The sequence below is a fragment of the Cricetulus griseus genome, chromosome 7, assembly GCF_003668045.3.
Source record: "Cricetulus griseus strain 17A/GY chromosome 7, alternate assembly CriGri-PICRH-1.0, whole genome shotgun sequence".
In the NCBI taxonomy this organism is placed as follows: Eukaryota; Metazoa; Chordata; class Mammalia; order Rodentia; family Cricetidae; genus Cricetulus; species Cricetulus griseus.
The window spans coordinates 51,108,036-51,126,470 of NC_048600.1; the positions used below are offsets into that span (position 1 = coordinate 51,108,036).

General features: G+C 44.0%; 1 protein-coding gene across 2 annotated transcripts in view; it reads right to left on the bottom strand.

The window, feature by feature from the left end:
• LOC113836627 (teneurin-2) overlaps positions 1–18,435 on the bottom strand; it is a 934,552-nt gene that overhangs the window by 61,194 nt on the left and 854,923 nt on the right. For both annotated transcript variants that reach the window (XM_035448193.1, XM_035448194.1), the window contains 2 exons: positions 7,520–7,730; positions 2,153–2,272 (listed from right to left, as the gene is read on the bottom strand). In XM_035448193.1, coding sequence (XP_035304084.1) covers positions 2,153–2,272; positions 7,520–7,730 — 331 coding nt within the window. The remainder of the gene's footprint in view (positions 1–2,152; positions 2,273–7,519; positions 7,731–18,435) is intronic.

An 18,435-nucleotide genomic window follows, 5' to 3' on the forward strand; every position in this document is an offset into this window, starting at 1 on the left:
AGTTCCAGGATAGCTTTGGCTGTTACAGAGAAACCTTGTCTTGAAAAACCAAAAGCCAAGCACAAAACAAAACAAAACAAAACAAAAAATCCAAAAGAATCAACCTGTAAGTTTGTGGTTCATACCACATTCTCTAAGGCTGTGTAATTTCTAGAGTTATTACAGATGCACCTTGACACTGTCATGGCCTGGCGGCCTGAGAAAGCTGAAGAGCTTGAATGTAGGAGGCTGGAAAGATGATGTGGGAGGTAGATTTAAGCTGTAATTAGAAAGTATTTGAGAGGGATGGGAGAGGAGAAGGAAGGGATAGATAAGGACCAAGAGACCCAGGAATGATTCTGTATGTTGTCTAACAGGATTTCTAATGAATTGGTTCAACTATGTTAACACTTTATGAATTCTGGTTCACACCTGTAATTCTAGCACCAGGGAGGCAGAGGTAGGAGGGCTGTTGCAAGTTCAAGGCTATCTTTGGCCATTCAGCAAGACACTGCTCAAAAAACAAAAACACACAAGAATAAAAACAACTGAATGGGCTAGAGCTATAGTTCAGTGGTAGAACTCTTTGCTTAGCATATGTGAAGCCTGGCATTGGATCTCCAGTACCATAAAAGCCCACATCCAAGACAAGCAAATAGAAGTTCCTCAAAAATAAAAGCAAAAACTGGGAGGAGAGGAGGGAGGGGGAACTGGGATTGGAATATAAAAAACAAATAAGCAAAAAATAAAATAAAAGCAAAAACTAAGGAAGAAGGCTGGTTTCAAGCCAGGCACAATGACACATGTACATGATTAACTCTAACCCTAATTTAATCATTATATATATATTGGTCTCTAAGGGTGAAAAGGGCCAAAGGCCCTCTGCCTAGGGCACATTTTCTTTCCTAGTGCCACAAAGTGCATTGTGAGATGCTGCACATGTAATGCAGAAGGCCTCACACTGATAATGATTGACTTACTGTTTTGCAATTTTTCAATGGCATGAAAACAGGACACATTTAGCACTGAGTGGCTTTTGAATTGTGATCATTTCTGGACAGTATAACACTCTCTTACAATTCAAGGCATCAGCAGTGAGCCCCAATTCCCAGTGGGCTATGCCACTGCCAGGGTCATGTTACAGAGTTTCATGTTGCTCAGCTTGGAGGTATCCCATGGTGGGTTTATTGGGATGGCAAGGGCAGTCTTCACTGAGGGGTTGAGGGTCATCGGACACTTAGAGCTTCTGTGTTGGGACATGGTCTGGGGACGTGCTGTGGGCTGGGAATTTTTTTAAAACTGGCTCCATCAATACCTGAAAATGAAAAGAAGGCTAGACTCTATCAGAGAGACAGAAGAATCATTTCTTTTTCCACGAAGCAGCCATGATTTTCCAAAGTGATTTTTACAGAAAAAGCTTGCATTAAATTTACAGTGACAGTTTCTATCTCTCTTTGGAAGAGAACATGGTGAGTGTGTGTGTGTGTGTGTGTGTGTGTGTTCAGTCCAGAATGGGTATTTCACCCTTTCTGTGGATGTCTTTTCTTTTTCTGTAACTTTTGACTTTATGCCCGATGGATTAAGGAAGCCACGGAGCTTTCATCTTGGTGGGGACTGAACGGGTGCGTGTTCCCAATCAGAAGATAATAGGGGAAGGTCGCCTCCTTCACACAGCAGGGTGACTGCTAAATGTACTTAATTAGACTTCTCTGATTACAGCCCACCCCCTCAAAACTGTAGCGAAAATAACACAACTCTTAAAGCCGCAGATGAAAGCAGAGGGGAGCGCCGCAGGACACTGTGTCGTGTGGATTCCTGTCACCCTGCACTGCCTTTGATTTAAAATAGGAGTTAGCTTCTAAAAGCTACCTTCCCTTCCTTTTTCTAGAATCTTATCCACCCCCTGGTACATAGAAGTGGCAGTTACCTGACATGGAAACAGGAGGGTGATAGCTGTTAGCCACCTTGAAGCACTTGCTTTTCTGTTTGTTTTCTGGTTAGATTGTCACACCCACAGTTATGGTATGTCTGGGAGGCTCCTCCCGAGAGGTTTGGGCAGGTGGCCATTCCAGTGTATTAGAAGAAACTGCTCGGTTTGAGACTGGCAACACTATCATTCTTTTTGTATGCATACTTGGTTCTGAGTAGATATGGGTCCCACAAAGCTACTTACGTTCCATCCTGGCGAGTGATGGTGTAGCCATATTTTGGGTATTTGACAAAAGACACATTCACACCAACCAAGGGAGTCCCATCCGTGGTTACTACTTGGCCTCTGATCAGAGAAACCAGGCTGAGAGAGAGAGAGAGAGAAAAAAAGAACAAACATGGGTGCGTGAGGCACAAGCAGAGAAACAGACAAGAGGCTTTGTCATAGTCCTCTTCCCTGCTGTGGCTGCTTCCTTACTCTCGCCTGGTACCTAGGCTGGGAGAAGAGCTTCAACATTAAATGCTAGCTGCACACAGCCATACCTCACAGAGAGGTGTGGGAAAAAGGGATATCCCAATGCAAGGACACAGACATTCTGGGATGAAATCCCTGGATAGTGATACCTAGTCCCCCAGCTGGGCAGTAGAGTCTCCTGGGCACGTTCCTTTAGCCTTGGCCGTGCTCCATTGCTTGATGTCATTTGGCTCTGAGCTTCGGGCTGCTCCTCATCACTCACGTGTGAGCCTTGGCCTGGCACAGAGAGTATTATGCCTGGATGAGAGCTTCCCCATCTGGCTGCTCATTTCCTAATTTGGCTTTGGAGCAAGGCCATGCTACTCTTCTCTTAGGGGCTGGGATGTCAGGGAACACAGAGGAGCACACAGAGGTTTGCTGTAAGCCTCTCCTCCACCCCATGCACACCATTGCTACCCTCAAAGAACAAAATTTTTTACAATCTACAAGAAGCTTAGGAAAAGAGAATATTACAGATTTTGGGGGGTGTGGTGGGGTGGGAATCTGGATTGAATACAATTACAAATTTTCCTTCTATCAAAATCCTGTTGTCTTAGGAGAAGAGTGGCTGAAATTTTATCTCCTTGTCTCTGTCTCTCTCTGTCTCTGTCTTTCTCTCTGTGCGTGTGTGTCTAGCTCAGGTGTTATGTAATACTCTTCTCTCTGTAGATAGCAGTGACTTGAAATTTCCTAGGAATCACAGTTTCCAGCTATCTGGGAAATCCTATAAAGCCAAGAGTAGCTACAACATAGGTTGACTTTCTTTTCTGAGATTCTTAGGACCAGGAGGACCTCCGTTTTTCTATTCTGAAATATCTGCATATCCATAATGAACTATCTTGGGGATAAGACACAAGTGTAAACATTCAAATTATGTATGTTTCATATACATCTTACAAAACTGCCCTGAAGGTAATTTGATACACTTTTTAAAATAACTTTGTGCATGGGACAAAGTTTCGTGGGCTTGGAGTGTCATGCCGATGTGTGACAAGTGTTGAATTTTGAAGTATTTTGGATTTTTCCACCTTGACGATGCTCAACCTTTGCTGTAAACAAATTCCAAGGCAGGAGAAATGCATGTTTCTTCTCCCAGAATTCTCATGTCTTCATGAAAAAGCAGGACCATCAAGAATTTCCATCTTTGCATTAAGCTCCTAGCTGACTACACTAGCCTTTCAGTTGTCCTGCTGGCCTTAGAGATGGGGGTGGGGGCGATTTGGTGAAAGCAGACAGCTCTTGAGCCTCCCAGGTTCTTGGGCACTCTCCCAATTTCTGGAATAGGTAATGGAACTGACCTGTTCTTTGCCAGAATTTTGTCAAAGAGTTTTGGAACATGCTTCCTTTGCCATCCCAGGCATCCTGAAAACTGGAGGGATGCTGTCTCCAAGCATCTCTTTCTATTAGCAATACCCCCCACTGTTCAGCTCCAACCCTTTGATGATCTGGGGGTGTTCAGACCATTCCACTGACAGCTCTAATTGTCTGCCACTGGCTGCCTAACAAATGAATGCCACTTTTTAGCTGGTTCCAACCACAGTGCTAGAATCTTTTGGAAGTGGAAAACTAATTTATGAAAATAATCCTTTTGTTCAATTGCATTTTCTTATCTTAGTTCCAGCTAAGACTCCTTTCAGACTTCACCAGACACTATTTTAAAAATCAAGGGTGTAGGCTGATGATGGAGAGGCACACAGAGGCCACAATGTGAAAACAAAAATTGGGTGTATGTCCCACCATGGGTTTTCCTCCCTTCTTTCCCCCTACAACTGCTATTTCTTCAAATCCACCCTACAGCATAAAGCTCTGTGGAGCACTACAAGCAATGAAAGGGGTTTGACTATCTGTGATTTCTCCCATTCTGTTTTTCCATTTCTCCGTTGTTGCTGGCTTCCTATCGTTTCCAGGCAGCCAACTTGCAGAAAAGACATGCTATCGGTTCATTTCTATTTATGATTATTGATGTGTAACAATTATCACATTATCTAGATAGTGAGGCCTGCTCTATAAATTATAGTGGTGGAGCCGAAGCATCTTCGTTATTTTTGTCTGCCATTATCCAGGAGACCGCCTTTGTAGAAGTCTTGAATTAAGTTTTTTTTTATTCCTAACTCTGTCCCTTCATTATTTGTCAGATGATAGTGCACGAGCCTTGCATGCTTACTGAGCTTCACCCTGTGTCTTGGAGAACTATTTTGTCCTTCTGAATTTTGTATCCACACAGAGATATTGGGGAGCACTGCCTCACCAAGCCCCCAAACAGCTTCCTCTAAAGTGACTTCCCTTCACTCAGGTCTGTGTGCTGCTTCAGACCAACACATATTTTTGGGATCTCTGCCGACTCCACTGTGTTTTGGCTCTCCTTTAGGATGCCCAGAAGTGGTATCCCATGGTGGTAACATTAAGATGCAGGAGAAAAAATATATAAAAAAGTATCAGTAAGTGACTGGCTGAGAATAGACACTGAAAAGCTAAGCAGGAAGAGCAAGGAAAGACTGAGGTTATTAGCATTGTTTACAGCCAAGCAAGCTGCATGGACCTCACTAAAATGCTATAGCAGAGTGCAAGTTAGTCACAAGTCTTCATGAGAAATGTATTCAGAATGGCAAGGAAGCACTCATAGGCACCACGCCAGAGCTAAGATCTAACGAGTAGGAAACACTTTTCACTTGGGCCAGAGATTTGTGCCTGACTCCTCTTTTCTCTTTTCTCTTCTCTTCTCTTCTCTTCTCTTCTCTTCTCTTCTCTTCTCTTCTCTTCTCTTCTCTTCTCTTCTCTCTCTCTGTGTCTCTCCCCCCTCTCTCTTGCAGTATTTCATTATGTAATCCTAGCTACTATGGAACTCACAGAGAGCCACCTGCCTCTGCCTATTGAGTGCTGGGATTAAAGGCATATACCAATATGCCCAGCCTGCCTGCCTGCCTGCCTTCTTTCTTTTTTTGTTAAGGCATTCCTCTCTTAAAATAAATAGTAGCATTACTACATGTTGTATAGTAATATCATGCTAATTTTGCTAATTAAGAAGACGAGATTATTGTACCCAGTATGATTCATTTATGAGTTTATGGGGGAAGGGAGGGACAGAAGAAGACTGGGATTATCTCTTCTATATTATCATATATTTTTCTGATTTTTGTTTAGTAAAATTAGAACCTAAGGTGACCCTGTGAAGAACTGCCATATTCAAAGGAACTGCCAAAGCCAACGTGTCATGGTGCATGCCTGTAAATATATAGATGAACAGTTTCCAATAACTGGGGTAGTGTAGCTTTGCAGAAAGCTTCTATGACACTGTAAATCTGGTTGTACCTCTATCCAGTCTTCCATCCCAACCTTCTAGGCTCTCAAAGGAGGGATGGGGACATGGTACTAGCCAGATGATGCCTTCTCCCTAAAGTCTAGCGAGGTCACGTCCAGCAGAATCACATATGAAGTTAGGGTTCCGACCTATGCTGAAAGAGGAAGTGGGGTGAACAACTTGTTTCCATGGGTACTTTTGAGCCTAGTTGAGTGAGAACAGAGGCTGGGCAAGCAAGGGGAGACAGAGGGTGTTACAGTTTAAAGAGGGGAATCATATACTGTGTTCAGCACACAGTTGGGTGCCTATGGTGAACCAAAACACAAGGCATATTGCAAAGGGTTAAACAGATTATAAATGTTTCAGGAAAAAGAAATAATAAATATTTAAGGTGACAGAATACTAATTACCTTGATTTGATCATTATACAATGTATGGACTTATCAAAATATCACACCATGCCCCGTAACTATGCACCGTTATTATGTGTCAATGAAAAACAAAATAAGGGCTAACTGAAATAATTCAGTGGGTAAATGTGCTCCCTAAGCCTGGCCACCTGAGTCTGATCCCAAGGACTCTCTTTTGGAAGGAAAAAAACCATCTCCCATAGGTTGTCCTCTGACTGCCTCATGTGTGCTATGGCCCTCCCCACTGTAAATATAAATATAACACAAATTCAAAAATTGTAAAAAATTAAATGGAAAAGAGAGGTAAAACAACAACAACAGACCCAAAAAGAGTCAGAAGGAAGATGACAAGTTGGGGGTATTAGAAAGGGGCATCATTGTCTTGCTCATGCTCCTAAAATCTAGAGACTGGGTGAAGCAGGGACCAATCAGCAGTTCATATGTTTTCATGTGAAGGAACAGAAAGATGGGGTATAGTGTCCCCAAAAAGACTATGCCGACCTTTGTCACAGTAGCATATGCCTGGACATACGGATTTGGGCAGGGAGTCAATCCCCTGTGTTAGCTAAGGCCCCCTGCCCTGCTAGCCCTCTTCTTTCCTTCACAATCAACACAGTGTCTAGAAGACAAAAGAAGATGGGGTGGGAGGGCATCTTACAGCCAAACCTTCCCTTGCTGTCTTCTCGAGGGTACAGGTCTGACCTGCTCCGGTGTGAATAGATGGTCAAGTTGACTACAAAAGAAATTCAAAATCGGACCTCCAAATATCCATAACTTCCAGATTACCAATTCAGAGTAAAAATGAACTGGAAAGAATGAGGGGACTTGGAGAGAAATGCTTGGGCTCAGTACCTTCAGCACTGGAGGGCATTCTACATAGGGGTTGTGTGAGCACCGGAGACAACATGCATAACATCAACTCAGGTACTCAATAAATTCCTATAACTGGCATTACTGCGACTTTAAGATGCCATGAATGATAGGTTATGTTATCAAGTTAATAACAGCTTTCAAAAACACTCCATCGAATCAACTATTTCAGTAACGCTTAAACAAAAGCCTCTCTCAGAGGCATTAAAAAAGGGATTTAAATAATGACAAAAATGTCATAAAAGAACGGATCATAAAAATCATCTTCAGACTCAGAATCAACAGGTATCACCATCAGGTTCTGGGATGAAGGTGGTCCAATTCTGCAGAGCAATTGCAATGCTATTCTAGCATCCCTACCAGAGTGAAGAAAGTATCTTCAATGCTCTGTGGCAATCAGTTGCCTCAGGGGCAGTTTCCAGGAAATGGGTCCAAGGAAAAAGACAGAGAACTTGCTTTTTGCTCTAAAGAAAAAGGAGTGGGGACCTTCGTGGCCAGCAGGGACAAAAGGGCACCTACCTGCTATTGAAGGGGTTGTCTCCAGGGATGATGTGGGTGCTGTCCTTGCCTGCCAAGAGCTTAATGCGATCATAGAAGGACTTCACTGCTGGCCAGTCTGTCTGGCCTTGCTGAATGATATCCAAGGGGTCCCGGGACCCCCGACAGAGCAGGCTGTTCTGACAGGCTGACTGCAGGCAGCAGTCAGGGTCCAGGCAATCCACCAGGCCATCTGGAAGGGCAGAAACAGAGCCAGGGTCATAGCACTGCATGGCACCAAGCCACTTGGAGATGCTGAGACACTAACACGTTTGTTAGCATCAAACCTTCCCATGGGCCTGAGACTGGCAGGTTTCGCACAGCAAGCCTTGTATAATTGCAGCTTCCCCCATACAGAGAATAAACGATGGAAGAAAACAGCTGAAAATATCAACAGTAGTTTCTCTGGTGTGATCCTCGTTCTTTGCTTTATTACATTTTCCTAAAATTCCTTCCTTCCTTTTACTACCACGAGCAAATATTATTAGAGTGACTAGGAATAAAATCCTGAACTTTTCTTTTAACTAACACAGCATAAAAATTGCCCAGAGACTGTTCCCATAGGCTTGTGCCAACTGGGTGTATGCTAACCAAGGTGTGGGATTCTGTCAATCTTTCTCCCTTGGAGAAAACCATGCCAGCCCTCCTCCCCCTAAGCCAGGGAGAGAACTGTTGACAAGATGGAGAACCAGGTGCTGTGAGTGTCACCTCTTCAAGGAAGTGTGGAAATGGCATCATGTGGCCACCAGGAAAAGTCACTTCCATTCTGTCTTCTTGAGTGGGATACTTTTCTAGATTCCTGCCCTCTTACTCCCTTTCCTGGGCTACTCCTATTTAGAAACCTGCTGTAAAACACAAATTGGCGTGCTGTTCACTGGCTGGGGATGGAACAGTAAGCACAGAATCATGGCACCTGTCTGGAAGGAGCTGGCAGGGCAAGGGGGAGACAGACAGGACATCCACTGTTTAAAGCCCAGTTTAGGGGTGGTCTTTTTTATCATCAGCCCTCCTGATGGTGCTGCTGGCTAGGTTAGCATTATTCGTTGTGGCACACATCCCCCATTTACATACTGACATTCTAAACTGCACTGAGAAGCTGCTTTAGGAGGGAACCAAGCTCCCAAAGCTCTTGTGGATGGGTTAGTACCTCTGTAATGGGTACCTTGGGGGAGTCTTCTGGCCCCCTTTCTGCCCTCTGAGGACACTGAGAAGGAATCAGGCCATTGTCTGACACCTAGTTCCTCAAAGCCTTGGCTTTGAATTTCCAAGTCTCAACCATGAGAAACAGATGTGAACTGTGTAAGCCACACCAACTATTGTATTTTGTTATAAGAGCACAAACTGATTGACTTTGCTAGGTGTTCATGCCTGGTGCATCTCGGGTTTTGAAAGAATGGGTCACATTCAATGGCCACAGACAGAATCAAGGACCTGCCTCAGGCCTCCCCATTGACAGGTTCTATAATCTGCACATCAATCATGATTTTCAGGTGATTGTAATGCACAGTACATTTTAGAAGCCATTGTTGTTGACACTAACTTCCTTGTACAGGAACTAATTATGTCTTTATGCTTGCCTCCGTATCTGGAAAAGAACGCAGTGAAAGATGAGCAGGACCTTATTAACTCTAAATGTATGCCTTTCTCAGTGTCCAGCAGAGAACAGGACCCTCAACAAATGTTTGTTGAATGAGTAAATGTCTGTTTCCATTCCTCACGTGTCAGAGATGGCCCAGGACTAGAATGTTCAGAGCAGTATTTGCTCTTTGGAATTCCCTATCAGAATAAGGTTTTTGACTGAGCATGCTTGAATTTGTTAGCAAGGCATTTTTTTTTTGGTGGGTTGGGGGGAATAATTAGCATCATAAAAGTGTGCTCTCCAATCCTGGACTGTGCCATGACAAACACTTGTCCAGGACTGCTGAATCAGAGTCCTGGCTGTGAGCTTTAAATTTACAACAATGTAATTTTTTTTGGCATCCCCCTTTCCTCTTGGTTCCACTAATGAAATTGAAATATGTAATTTCACCAAAGTTCCTCTGTAATTTAGCAATTAATGTACAATTATTTTAATGCATTATTTTCTTTTTAGCAAACAAACAAATTAGGAGGTTGCATGTTTTGTTTGGCTTTAAATGACTGAAACTAGCCTCTCATTTTCTACATGGCCAAATGCTGCTGGTGTACCCCGTAACACATTTAGACTTACAGAGTTTCCTAGAAATGCCAACGGGGGGGGGGGGGAAGGGGCTGGCAGGTGTGATATAAATTTAGAGATTTTGGAAATCAAGGCTCTGAGTAGCTCAGCCCTGTGTGCTGACTGAATGTGAGGCTCCCAGAGCCCAGGAAAGCTGAGGCCCCAGAAACAGTGCTGGACGGTGAACAGCATCTTGGCAGCAGGCTGATCCAGGAACAGAGCCCCAGATCCACGGTCCGATTGTTCAATCTGGATTCAAGGGCCATTGGCAGAACGAGGAATAAAGGGGAAAATAATTGTATTGAATTCTGCCATGAACATCACGTCCGTGGACTGCCGCACTAGACAGAGGGAATCTACACAGAACGCCTGCTTCAGGTTTTAAAAATAACCCGCTGAGATCCGCACTTCTATTCAGCAGCCTAGAAGCTTCTCAAGTGAGAAGAAACCCACTGTTGTTAGCACTATAGATTTCCTTTAAGGTCGCCGGCCTCTTCCCATTAGCAGCCCCATCCATCCTGGTGGCCTTGCCCTCCTACAGCTGGGAAGGGTTTCTTCCTCCTCCAGCCCATTTACTACCTGCCTCATATTAGCAGCTAGAGGACAAGTATGTGTTGGTTTCAAATAATACCCCGAGACAGTTTTCCTATTAAGCACCAAGCATTCTGCATTCTGCAACCCCCCTTAAGGCTGTCCCTCTTTCTGGACTTGCCACTACCTTCAGTTTCCCCTCTGTTTTATTAATACTGTTTTCTTTTATCTGAGAGCCCAGTCTGGCAAGAGAAGGCCTAAACACATCAGCAATAGCAGAAGACAAATACAAAGAAAAGAGAAGAGATATAAATGATCTCCTCCTACATATTTACATTTCTCTGCCTCAGTGGCAGCATTTGGGGTGTGGGTGTTATTAGAGCAGCAGCATACACCATGCCTGCAATGACCTCCTCATGCTGTGTGATCACTGGCTGCTGCCCCCAACACTTTCCGACCACACCATGAACTTTAAATTGGCCCTCCAGTCTCCCAGTGGCCTGTCAGTCACAAGAATCGCATCTTTATGCTAGCAAGCCCCTTGGATGGAGTCTGACATTGCAATCTTCAGTAAATTACCCTGTCACTGACAATCTTGCAAACAATCAAGCAGGCAATCAAACCACTCTGAATTGCCAGTTCAGGACCCGAGAGGCCAGGACATCTCCATCCAGCAGGGCGAGAAGCTGCAGGCCCTCTGATGACACTGTCCCATTTCTTTATTTATTTATATACCTACTTATTTATTTGTCTGCATTTTTTTCTGGGGAGGGTAGTGGTGGTGGTGGGAGAGGTTTGCTGCAACCCTCGATAGGAACTTCATTCTGACTCAGCAAGTGAGACTTCCCGGGTGGCCCACAGTATTGACACATCTGCTCATATGCCCTCATCTGCTTCAGTTCACTCTGTGAAATGTGGCCTTGGAGCCCATTCTAGGTGCTTTCTGTCAGAATGAGGGTCAATTCACAACTTTGGCTGAGTTTTCTATGCACATATATCATATGATAATTGGACTGGCATTTTCAGGAAAATGTGGGCGTGAAGAATCTTTCTGGGAACAAGATTAAGCCTATTTATTTATTTATTTATTTATTTATATTTTACTATTAATTTAATTAATTCCAGTTACACCAAGGCTCTTAAAAAATCACTTTTCTGTTACTGTTGTTTTGATATAGGGTCTCGTGTAACCAAGGCTGAGCATGACCTTGATGAATTCTTGTTCCTCCTGCCTCCACCTCTCAAGTACTTCGACTACAATTGTATACAACCATCCTGAGCTTAAACATTTCTTTTAAAGCTTCTCTTCTGATAAAGAAAATCAGAGAGACTCTTGTATCACAATCTAGTAGTGTGAAGTGAGTTCTTTGCATTAGAAGTCTTAACGGAGAAAGCCACACACCTTGCACAGAGTCGAGGTTGAGAACCTGCTTGGTGGAATCAAGATGGATTTGTGGTTCAATTTTGTCTTCCTTGGCCTTCTCCCCACTGTGCAAACTTGGGAAGAGAAACAACTTTGTTGCCTCAGTTCGATTGCCTTTAAAGCTAAATTATTAGCCTGGACATGATGGCACACGCCTTTAGTCTCAGGATTCAGGAGGCAGAGGCAGGTAGATCTCTTTGAGTTTAAGGCTAGCAAGTTCTAGACCCTTACTTAAACAAAACAACAAGAACAACTGAGTAATTATAGTATATATGCTGCAGGGTTAATAGATAGGGATTAACTGACTTGTATAGAATATCTTTTTATCATATAGCACACATTTATCAAACTATAGGTATCACTACAAACAAAAGCTCACTCAAGTTTTAAATTTATTCTGTTTGTAAAAAATGGACAGGAAAAGTAATGGAATTAATACTCTTTTATACTTAGAGACACTCAGGATGGGCCCTTCCTGGGCTGGTTAAATCTTGGCAAGCTTGCTAAATTCCAAATAGTGACAGGTTAGGAATGACTAACAGTGAAAATAGATGTCACCTTCCCAGGAAGCAACACTTTTATACTTTTAAGATTTGAATTTCCACAGCACTTTGCAAAGAAGAGTAATGCAACCTTGAAACTTCAGACTGGGAACTTGAACTTGAGTCTCAGATTGGCTACTGTTCAGCTGCTGTGGACAATTAAGTGCTCCAGACCTCTCATCTGCCTCGTGGGCCAAGTGGAGGTGATGGTGGTGATGTGAGAAAGAGAATTAAGACAGCTAATTCTAAGCCCTCTGGATCTGGTGTCCATATCTGTGCCTACAACGAAACTCAGATAGAAAATGAAGCCAAGCCTATGGTGGTTACATCAATACAGGGCACAAATAGGTGATTTTCTGTCTCCCAGACAATATAGTACCATTACTCTTTGTAGCAGACATCACCTAGAGATGGTTCTGGAAGGTCTGTCTAACCACTACCCTGTGACTTGTATGCAGGTGGGGATAGCTCTGATTTGTGGCCCAATACAAAGTCATAAATCTATTTAAAAGTTTTTTGTGACTTGATTGCCAAGCTATGAAAGATGAACTTCATAAATCATGTTATGTGGAATGTAAAAAGGCTGGACACCCCGGAATAGGATTCAGGCAGATGTGAAGAGGTTACCCTGGAGATAGTACATGTTACCCATAAGGAATAAGAACATTGGAGATTTGGTATCTGTGCGGTCCTGGAGTAGACTCCCTGTGGATACTGAGGAATGACTGTAGCACATGGCACAGTGCATGGCACTCTGAGTCCTCAGAGGCTGAACTGTCACTACTATCATCATCCTGCAGAGGAAGAAACTGAAGCTTGGAAGGCTGAGTCAGTCTCAGTCAAGTGACTAAAAAGCAGGAAAAGGCAGCCAATGATAGCACCTCTATCACTGGAAAGAGATGCTTCCCCACTAAAGGAAGTCAGAAGACAAGGTACTTCGCTAGTCATCCAGGGAAACTTGAGACTTAATAATCACTTTCGAAGGCCTTTCTACTGCTCCATCTGGGAAAGAATTGGGCTGGTTGACACCGGCAACTAAAAAATGTGAACATGAGAAACAAAGTGTCTGGGAATTCATTCCTAGAACCAGGCTGCCCAGGACACCCCTCCTGCCCCCCATTTCACTTGTGAGATTCAAACCATCACACTGAGTTGACACACACCTTCTGTGATGGCTATAGGCTTGTATCAGCCATCTGCAGTCTCTATCTACTTTGCTCTGCTGGATTTGAAAAGGGGACTGCATAGTCAAGAGACTTCAGCTCTAACTCTTAGTGACCGCTTACCAGTAAAGATGGGCTCTGGTTGGTGGTGGGATGCCCCATGTACACAGGGGAGCAGTCAGTCAACATTTGGATATTTCAGAGTTGGGAAAACATGTGGTGTACCTTTTTGCTCCAAAGAGTCTGCCTGCATCTTTGACTTGAGCCTTTTTACAGTGAAGTGCTCTAGGATGTGAGGATGCTTATTTCATGTGTTTCCCTCTTTGATCTTTGTCAACTGGGGGCTTTGGGAGAGTCTGGTTAGAGGTGTTTTGTTCATTTTGGCGGTGTCTTGTGTTTCCCACAGTTTGCTCTGCATGTGACTTCCTCTTTGACCTGTATGAACTATGTGGCTTCCTTAAGCTTTCCAGGCTTTAGAAGAACCCCCACGTTTACTTTTCTCAGTTTTGCTTTGTAACAAGGTAGCACAAAATGACCTAAATGATTCCATGCAGGTGCCATGGATACTCTGTGAATGTCTACATGCAGCTCTGGTTTGGAGCTTGGTTACAAGTGTAGATTTTGGATGGGCAAGATTGCTTAGTGGGTAAAGGCACTTGCTGCCATCCTGATGACCTGAGTTTGATTCCCAGGACCCACGTGGTAGAAGGAGTGAATCAACTTCCATGTGCTGCTCTCTAATCACCACACATGTGCACACATATACAAATAAATTGCACACTGAAAGTCACCTTTTCCAGATCGTGGTTTGAGAGGACACTTTGCAAGGATGCACTATCTCTCACTCACGAGTCTATCTATCCTATTCATTGAGCCAGCAGACTATGTAGAGGATTGGTTAAAAACATGGGCTTTGAAAAGTACATACTGATCCATTGACAGGTTGTTCAAGAACAGACACAATCAATTATGATAGGTTAGAAATTATAGCCTCCTCTACTGGGAGGTACTAGCTGGGGAAAAGCCCAGGGGACCTTTGTGGGCACTTTACACATTTTTGCTTCTTCTCATCTCAGCCAACTAGCTATACAGGCGATTTCAGCAAGTGGTGGGTAACAATGATGGCACTGAACAGGAATTTTGGGTGATCAGCCAAGATGAGACACTTGGGAGCTTAGGAGAGTGGGAGCACCAGCTCACACACTGAGGGCATCCGAATCATTGTTATTTCTTTTTATCTTTCTTGGATTTTCTGGGCAGCAATGGCTTGTTTATCCACAGTGAGATTGGTATTTACCAGTTTTTCATTTCCCTCAAGAAAAATGCAGGTAGTACAGGAGGCAAACTCAGGAAATCTTAGGGTTAACGATGGGGAGGTGACAGGAAAACTAATGAAGCAGACAGAAGGACAGAGACACTCAATTGGAGCATGGATTTTGGTTCTTTGTTCTTCTATGGAAATGAAGGAGGAAGTGAGTGGAACATCTGGTGCCCAAGGGCCCTGACAAAGGCCTAAGCCCCTCACCTACTTGGGGACTTTTAGGGAGATGGCCTCCATGGAGTAATTTTGCCCCGGAGGATAACTTACTTAGGTTGAGCTGTGGTAGTGTCATCGTAAAGTACATGGGCCCACCAACAAATATATTTTGGCCAGTCCTCTGCTTATATAAGCAATCTCCTAGTAGCAGTGAACATTGTTGAGGCCACCCAATCTCTATGAGACTCCAAAGGGAAGAACTGCTCTCACCAGCAGAGGCTATCTCCAGCTCTTCGGAGCTGGGCTGGCCACTCGGCCCTCAGATGATGCACTGAGGTTGTACATCAGGCATTGAGAAACTTGCTGAAAAGCATTGATTGTTCACTGGAGTCCTCAAAGTAAGCAAAGGCTGAACAAAATCCTCCATTAGGCATCTTCTCATTTTGGGGGGCTTCAGACCCCAAAACTTACTTGAACCTGCATCCACATTGGAAACCAGAAATGACAGAGGAACGTCTGTGTTATAAGGCACAGAAATTTTTGTGTACATTGATGAGCTGACAAGTCACCCCTCATATGATGGGTAATTATCTATGATGGTGAGCATGTCTCCTGGGGAAGATGTGAGCATTTTATAGGAACCATATTGGTCCCCTCAAGGGATGACAAAGACAACCTCCTTTAATTACCCTGAAGAGTCATAACAGAAATGACAATCACCAAAAACACACTTGGACCAAGACTGTGTGATTATACATGATCCTCACCTCTACCTCAGTTCTTCCTCTATTTAAGCCTAAGGCTCATGTAGGTGCCACAAAGGAAGACCTGTGGTTGTGGAACACCTTCATCTGTAGCTTCCCTTGTGCCATAGTGACTGGCTCCTTTACCCATCATTCACCATGAATTGTCCTATTAATTGGTATATTGGAATGTGGGGCCTGGCCCATCCTCTTGGGACTCCTGGAGTTGGGGCTAAGATTCTGATATATTCCAGATTAACCTTTAGTATCTGGTTGACTGCATACATAAAGAGTGAGTAAAGGATGGTAGGCATTTCAAAGGTACCCTGATGGGGAGGCAGGGAGCTTATATGGGGTAGTCCTACCAGTTAACACTCTGGCTCTCCAAAGTCCAGGACCCACAAAGATGTAGTACCTAAACTTTCTCCAACTTGTTCATGGTGACACTGACTCATGGCCCAGTTAAACAAAATAAATATAAATATAGAATTTCAGAATGAGAACATTCTGGCTTTCAAAGTCGGTCTCTCATTCCCTGGCTCTTTAACCCTGGGCAAGAGAACTCACTTTTCCAATCTATAGAATGGACTTAAGTTAATATTATCTACTAGCTTGACATGTAGAGAGCTATAGGATGGGACCCACATGAAGACTGACACACAGCTCTATGAATGATGCTTCTTAATGATATTTCCCACTCTCCACCAGAGAAGGGCATTGTTCCATTTGCATTTCCCCTATGCCTGCTGACAAGTTGGAAGTGAGGGATAATTGAAAGTATTCTGGCTTGATGTAACTAAGAAGTGAAAGGTGCGGGCAAGACTGACTTGATTTAACCTGGCAATATGAGATTAGTTCTTCATTGCCTCTGTTAGGTCTCCTGCATTGCCAACCTTTGAAAGCAATAGATTGGCTGACAGGGTGCTCATTTGGAAGGTTTCACCTGCCATTAATACCCTGGCTGCCTGACGCACTGTTGTTCCTCAGGCGGCCTGCTCTCCCTCTGTGGAGCACGGCCATTCTTAAATTTTGCAAGGAGGGAGAACTGTATTTGCACTCCTGGAAGGCCTGTTGGAAGTTTTCCTCTTGCTTCATGCCAATTCTTTGTGTCAGTCTCTGAGTTCCAGGGCCAAAGAGCCTTGCCCCAAAGCACCTTCAGCTTTTCTTATGACTTAGCAATGGAAGATCAGTCAGGCTTGACCAGAGATCTGGCAGAGTGGAAGTCCCATTGCAAGCTGCTTTGCCAGCTTTTCCTGTTCCTGGGGAGGGATGTGGGATAGAGAGAGCAGAGTCAGCTAGGAGAGTCACAAGGCTCTGTTCGCCCAAGGCAAGGGTGTGATTCAGCCTGGACCTCTCTTTGCCATCACTCTAGCTGTGCATAGAGAGGGGGGATGTTTTTCCACCACATCCTTAGTGTTCATCTGCTTTATTTATTGTGGTGAAGGCTCTTTACCAAACACTAAACAAACCCCCACACATAGAAACATAAATATACACAAGAAAATCTGTTTGGGACTTCGAGTGTGGCTTGAGAACCTATATTACTTACAAGCTCTCTGGTGATGGGGATTCTTGTTTCGAGCACTGAGTTTCCACAGTCTAAGCCAGCCTTGCTCACACACTTTGTTACCTGGTCTGGAGAACAGGTATTGGATTCCAGCTGTTACCTTAGACCTAAGGAATTATTGAGATGGAGACTGGGAATCTGTGTTTTAAGGGAGAACCTTAGGTGTTCCTTTGCTTATGAAAGTTTAAGAATCCTTGCCCTGAATTACTGCAAAGGCCCTTCAGATGTCTAAAGAAGTTTACACAGTCCTGGGGGACTATGTCACCTTCTCCATTCTGTGTCTCCTGTAGGATATTTTCAGGGGTTTTCTGAAACATAAAGGTGGCTAAATCTATGTTCAAGTACAATCTGGGAGACATCAGTTAAACAATACAAAACTAAGTTCTCACAGCAGAGCTTCTCAGAGCCCTTGAAATGTAAACACACACAGCTCTTTAATACTACAGTGGAGTGGATAGCCCTTCATGAAGGAGGATCCATTTGGTCCAGATAACGTCTCTGCAGTTGTATCCAGTGCCATATAGCCTAACAGCATCTGAAGGCATTCTGCCAGGAAAGGGGGCCTTGTTCTTAACGGGGCCAACCAATCTTTCCTGTCCTCCATGTAACAAGTAGCATCTTTTTTGTCTATTGGCTTTGCATAGGCGGTCATCAGTGACCAGGCCCAAAACAAACTGCATTACTATGACAAGCATGTCCCTTCAGGGGAACTCTACTTTGTTTCCCATCCCTTTCTATCTTCTTTCTGCTTCCTCGATACCCTCAGGTGGCCTTGAGTGCAGGGGCCCAGTGTTAAGTGACAATATGGGGGGGGTGCACGTTGAAGAAGCACCACAAACCTTCTGGCATTGTGACACAACATTGTTATCTGCAAAGTTCATGCAGCTGAGTTAAAAAACAATTGCAAAAAACAACAAACCAACCAACCAACCAAACAAACAAGTTCATAATGTTTGATTTAAGTTCACAATTTTGTGTTGGGCTGCACTTATTGATGCTCTCGGCTGGTTGTAACCTGTATGCTGTGGCTCCCAAGCCTGCATTACAGGCAAGCACGACTCATGAGTGCCGATAGTGCTTACAAAGAACTTGCAAGGTGTCAGGGGCTGTGCAATGTAGTTTCCATATATCCCCCTGCGAGGACCCAGGATCCCAGGCATCAGGACTGTCATTTTTCAGGGGCAGAGCAAGAGACCAGGGCACAGATTAAGTGACTTGTTGAAGTGGTGAGGCGGGGTTCGAACAGGGTTTGCTA